The sequence below is a fragment of the Lepus europaeus genome, chromosome 5 (genome assembly GCF_033115175.1).
Source record: "Lepus europaeus isolate LE1 chromosome 5, mLepTim1.pri, whole genome shotgun sequence".
In the NCBI taxonomy this organism is placed as follows: domain Eukaryota; kingdom Metazoa; phylum Chordata; class Mammalia; order Lagomorpha; family Leporidae; genus Lepus; species Lepus europaeus.
In genome coordinates, this window is record NC_084831.1 from 101969984 (window position 1) to 101976296 (window position 6313).

The following is a 6313-nucleotide window of genomic DNA, read 5'->3' on the forward strand; positions in this document are numbered from 1 at the left end:
TTCTGTCTCTCTAACTCTAAAGTGACACTCCAAAATGTTTAAGAAGTATTTAGATAAGGTCAAGCTGGCCAAAGACATTGAGAAGGCAAAGTTAGAAGTGTGAGAGGAGATGACCAGGAGAGTGTGCCGCAGTGGTCATAAACAAGGTAGCAAATGATCAACAACATCAAGTACCACAGAGGGATTAAGAAAAATAAGGGAACATCACATATGAAAATTAGGAAATGTGTGGTGATCTATACTGGATCAACCCCATGATATAATTTTCCCTGTCTTGAAAAATGGAAAGAAAAAGGGACAGTTTCTGGCAGCCCCAGGACTGTAGCTCACCCTGAAGTTTCAGTATTTTGGTCCATGAACCTAGGCTCCGTCTCCTGGAGAACTCAGGTTAAGCCACCAAGTACAAGACAAAACAAGTGTTTATGATGCCTTAAGATGCTTTAACTACTTAAGAAAAAAATCTTAATTATTTTGAGCTTAATACTATACTGGAAGATTATCAGAGGCAATGACCTAACAAAAGGCAAAGAGATTGCTGGCTTCGGAGAAGACTAAACACTGACATTATTCTGAACTACAGGTGCAATGGGGCACTCACTCTCTTCAGGCAATGACAGTCTTTTTCTCTGACATTCTGTATAATCCAACAGTCTGCACATAAACTGCCTTGATTTGGGAACAGGAAGTGCAAAGATGTATTTGGAATGCTTACTCCGGTGCTAAAATATAATCAAAGTTTTTAAAACAATAAATGGTTACATAAAGCAGAAATAAAGTTTTCTTTAACTCTTTTAAAAAGTTAACAGCATCAAAATGCAACTGAGTATCAGTAGCTTGGAAGGAAATCCTGAGGACAACAGTGTCATATTCTTTTAGAAATGCTGCATCACCAACATCGACGCCCAGGGGACAGTATGTGGAAAAGCATGGAAATCAATGGCTTAACCCATTACAATCTGAATGGAAAGAAGTCTGAGGAACACACTCAATTTATTTCACTTATATTTTCTTAATACACTTGTTGAACTGTATTAGGCTTACAAAATCATTTTAAGACAATTCAAAGTATGCATCCACTGCACTCCATGGTCAGTAAACTCATGGAATGTATTGCTACAGCTTTCAGCCATAATATAAAGCAAAACTTCAAATTTCAAAATAAGATAGTCTCATCAACGACAGATCTACAGTGCTGATTCAGGGAGACTTTCTTTATCACCAAAAGTGACATCAACCTAGTCATTCATGCCTCTCCATGAGGCACCCCCTCCACCACCACCACTGGTGCAACCAGCACCCATAGGCTCTCCTTCAAAGTCATTCATATATTTTGTATCCCACAGAGAATGTTGTTTAAGATGAAAAAAATGATCTAATTCAGACACCAGATTTCTTGGATTTTCACTATCTGGATTTTAGTTAACTTTATTCCTTACAATAAGGGGAACATGTTAATTAAAAGGGATTAATGTTCACCTCATTATAAAACAAAATCCAAATTAGCTTTTAGTGTTTATTTTTTAACTGAGGATCTTCCTGTTACCAAGATGACAACACCAAAAAAGAGGCTGATGTCCATAGCCAAGAACAACAACAGGAGGTTTGGGATCCATTTGTGCTTCTCTTTGAGAGGATAATCAGCTTATTAACACTCCAAGTTTCAAACTGATAACTGAGCAATCATTGCTTTCAGGGTTTATAATGCAAACAGGGCAGAAAGAAGAAAACAAAAGAACATCCCACTCAGGGGAATAAACAATCTTATGCTAGTTATAGCCTCCCTTCAGGAAAACTAGCAACAGGCAGAGAGCAAAACATCAATAAACTCATTCTGCTTGTCAACATCTGCTCAGAGCAGTGTCTCCAATGTCTCAAGTCTGAAGTGAGAACTTCCCGTTATTTCCCTCTTAGGCTATTTCCCTACAGTACATGATCTTCTGTTTCAAATTGATATCATCAATAAAAACTCAGTCAGGGATGAAATAAACTCAGAGACACAGCAAAAAGCCCCCAGTGCCAGTAACAACATCTCTAAATTCAGAACAGTAAACTCTGCTGAGATGCATGTCAAGGTTGCTCTAGGTTAGCAGGTTATTCCCAAAGATGTTTGAACAGAACTTATGGGGTAGGAGCCTTATAAGTAGGAGCAGGTAGGCCCTTTCCCAAGAAAGACAGGAGGCAGAAACACTTCGGATGCTAGTCTAAAGGACTGTAAAATTTTACGTTTCTTATTAAATTTTAACTATCACTTATTACTCTTATATGACAATAGCAGAAAAAAATTAATTTTGCTGATAATGAATACATTACATAATATGTACTGGGGACTACAGGCATGTTAAATATGTCGACGTGATTGATAAAGTTATTTAGTAAGACTCATTTAAGGATTTAATGACAGCCTGTAAAATACAAATTCATGTGCCTAAGTGCTCAGCTGTTTAGCGACCTTACATCTCTGCAACAAGGCTAAGATAAGGAATGAAGCCTAGACAGACACCACCATGCTCCAGTTCTAGCCATCCAGGATTCACACTTGAGAAGCCCTGCCTCATAGAACACTAATGGGAGAAACTGCAATGGAACCCAGGAAGCTCAGGAGTACACAAACTTAAGAACTCATAAGCACCCTGACCAAAGGAAGAATCTGGTGGTTACCTGACAGCACAGGGTAAGAATTTCTTTAGGCCACGTATTCTGGTGTGTTCTTTGTGGCACCTCCAGTGGGGAAGACAGCTCTCACACCATTGTATGTGCTAAATTTTCATCCCCGATGCTAAACACAGTAACGAGGACCCTTACTCCTCAAAAAGACTAAATCACATCTATTATGTTCTCTTGATGTCTGTTAAATTCTAATTGTTCAAAAACAGCTGAATTTTTATTAAGAGCTGTGGGTTATTTAAATATGTGCTTATTTTCAAAGATTTGAATAATCACCTGTAACAATGATCAAATTTGGTCTATATTATGTCATGATTTTAAGGAATCTTATTTCAACCAGATATTTTGGATTTTGAGCCTTCTTGGCATTCTTGACGGCATTCAAAAAATCAAAGTTTCAAACAATCTGGACTCTAAAATTTCCAGTAAATCTTGGACTTTGGTTTTTCCAGTTTGGCCCCAACTGAAAAAAATCGAAAGACCTATATCTCTCATCTTATAGAGACACCAACTAATCAGGCCATTTGGATTATATTAGAAGTACTATCAAGATGTGATGTGGTACCAAACTGTAAGTTTCTATAATGGAAAATGCTATTAATACAAATGTTTGAGAATTAAAAAGTCTAATGATCTTGTGTTACTAGACATAATAGTTATATTAATGAGAAAGTCCCAGAGGCCTAAAGGGTTAAATACTTGTAAAATCCTACAGGTGCTTTCAAAAATACTGTGAAGTAAGCAAGTGCCTCTTGTTGGTTGATGAGTTTATAATTTTAAACATGGCGACTTAAAATCTTTTGTCATCCACAGTTATATATGATTTGCTGCTCATAAAACTAAAGCGTTGTTGGTTCTGTGTTTAGCTGTCCTCCTATAGGTTCCTATGGACTTTTTCCAGCCACTTCTATTGTATTCAGTACTTTGGGATGGCTCTGTAAACAGATGAAGCCAATAATGTATTAACAGTACCAACTGAGAGAAAGTATGGTTAACTGAGGTTACTAAAAACAAAAAGCAATTCAAATCAATTGGCAATCTACAAAAAGAGTTAAAGATTTTAAAAACTATTATTAAAATTGCTATATTGGTCTACTATGCTATGTTATATGTGTGTACATATTGTATGTCCACATGGGGAAATTTTATTGAGTTTTATTTTAAATGGCTTATAGATAAGATTGATTGATTTTAGCAGCTTAAATTTATGGACAAAGATACATTTTAATTTGAGTGACCTGAATCTGTGTATCATGTTTTAAACGTGTTGGTAGAAAGAAACTAAAAACATTTTATATGGTTGTGCTTAAGTTTACTGGTTAAACAAAGTACACCATGTTAGATATTTAAGAGGTGTTTTCAAATACATGATTCTTAAAATTTATAGAAGGCATTGGACCTTCTGGTAAATGTTTTCTTAAGTTGTTATCTAATGGTTGAAACTGTTTGCTAAGTATTCATGTGATATTGCTAATGTCAGCAAGCGATCTAGGACTTGCTCCCTCATTTCTCTATTCTAAGCCCAACTTGTTCTTTCACATCTAATATATTCTAAGAAGAGTTAAACACATTCAAAAGATTTTCATCATTGTTCATATCCAAATAAAAGTTTGTGTGTCAAAAATGGGAGTTCCTCAGCTGTCCAGAAATTTTGATTATTGAGAATAACTCAAAGGGTAACTGCTGAGAGTGGCAGGAAGCAAGTTTCAGGAAATGTGCACAGTATTATGCTCCCTGCTGGTGGACCACAGCACCCACACGGCCGCCAGAGACTCTGCACAGATGGAAAATGGGGATCCATGGAACTGGACAGCCACCTGACTGTAGCACCCCCCCCTACAGTGGAAATATCTGTTACACCCCAGACAGGACACCCGGAGTTGGGACACCCTGATGGGGCCCACAGTGCTACCAATCACCATGGAGGTTTAGGGGACGGTATAAGATCACTGACCTCACTTTCAAATACCCATGGCCCGCACCACTTGCACGCCTGTTCTTTCTTGGGAACTGCCCACCAGCCGGTTGAAGGCAGGCAGGCAGGCAGAGGAACCCTGATGGAACATGAACACCAAGACAGACAGGAGCGTATGAGCTCCCACTTCAACTGTACAGTTAATCACAGAGTCACTTCTCAAAAGGCACCGCTCTCCTCGCTAAGTAGCAGAGGTTCTGCATCACACAGGATCAGTACCAAACTGTGTCACCGAGGGGACTCTCTCCTCTCCCTTTAAAGTTGAAAGTATCTTTTTTACACTGTGAAAGAGAAAAAGGAGGTTCTGGATGGTGTTTCAACATCCTTCTACACAAAAAACTTTCCGGCTGCCATGTGACTTTCGAGCTGACGCTAGGGTGCACACAGTCTCCCGGAGCCGCATTTCGCTCCAGCTTTCAGAGGCACGTCCCAGGCGAGGCTCCAGCCCCAGGAGCCCCAGGAGCCCCAGGAGCCCGGGGCGCACCAGGCCACCCGAGCGCACGACCCACGGAGGGAAAGCGGAATCTCGAGCGCAACTTCTCATTTCCCGTGGCTGCTGGGAGACGCTGGACCGGCTCCTTCTCACAGGCTGCAGAGCAGCTCTGAACACACCCATCCAGCTGGCCGCGGCTCAGGGGCCTTCGCAGGCAGCCCCGGTTCCGCTGCCTTTTCCTTCCTCCGCCTAGTGTCATTCCTGTTACAGATAACGGTCCCCAACGCCCTCCACTTCCTAGAGTCCTTGTGTATGTCATGGTTCCTCTTTCAACAAAGCGCGGACGCAAAAACAGAAAGCAGAAGAGCAGGCGAGAAGCAACATGACACCACCACCGCACCCCCATCACCTCGTCTCATCCTCCCCAGCGTTTTTTATAGATGAGCTGACCCTACAGAGAGAGAGAGAGAGAGACACGGAGTAGCTGAAGGGCACGCAAAGACAACTGTTATCTCTTTTTCCCGCCTCCCAGAAAGCCTTTGCAATCAGCTAAAGAGCTAACCCCTTTCAAGCCCAAGTAGGAAGCGCCGAGGTGGTCCCCTGAGCAGCAGGCTAGGAGGCAGGGCACGCCAGCGCACCTAGATGTTTGCATTCACACAAAGAAATTAGCCGCAAGATTAATGGGAGACGCCGGCTGGGGCCGGGGGGCGCCCGCGCCGGCCTCCTTACCTGGGACATCTGCGGCCTCAGGTTGATCTCCTTGAGGTTGATGGAGTGCGCCCGCAGGTTGTTGAGCAGCTGGCAGAGCAGGACTCCATCGCGGAGGGTCTGCGCCAGGTCGAACACCTGCGCCGAGTCCCAGGTCACCCGGTGGTTGGCCGGCAGCACCTTGCAGTGGATGAGCCACTGCGCGCATTGCTTCCAGGGCTCCATGCCCGACGGCTCCGCTGGGCGCTCGGGCCGGGGCAGGAGGCGAGGATGCGGCCGCAGCCGCCGCCGCGGTTCCTCCGCGCCCCGCCGACGCCGGCAGCGGCCCCCCGCCCCTTCCCTGCGCCGAGTCCGGGCAGCAGGCGCCGCGGCCGGCGGGTCGGGGTAGCCGCGCGGGACTTGGCTCCGGTGCCGGCCCCGGCCCCGGTCCGCCGCGGCCCGGCCGCCGCTGCAGCGAGTTCCGCGCGCTCTCCGTGCGCCCCGGCCGGCTCGGCGGCAGCGGCTGCCGCGCACAGGCTTCCGACTGGCGAGCC

At 43.9% G+C, this 6313-nt stretch overlaps 1 protein-coding gene across 1 annotated transcript in view; it reads right to left on the bottom strand.

The window, feature by feature from the left end:
- The window catches only part of VAV3 (vav guanine nucleotide exchange factor 3), a 415772-nt gene extending 409767 nt beyond the window's left edge, over positions 1 to 6005 (bottom strand). Inside the window, exon 1 of the mRNA XM_062191859.1 lies at positions 5802 to 6005. Within this exon, the coding sequence (XP_062047843.1) occupies positions 5802 to 6005 (204 nt within the window). The remainder of the gene's footprint in view (positions 1 to 5801) is intronic.
- Between the last annotated feature and the right edge of the window lie 308 nt (positions 6006 to 6313).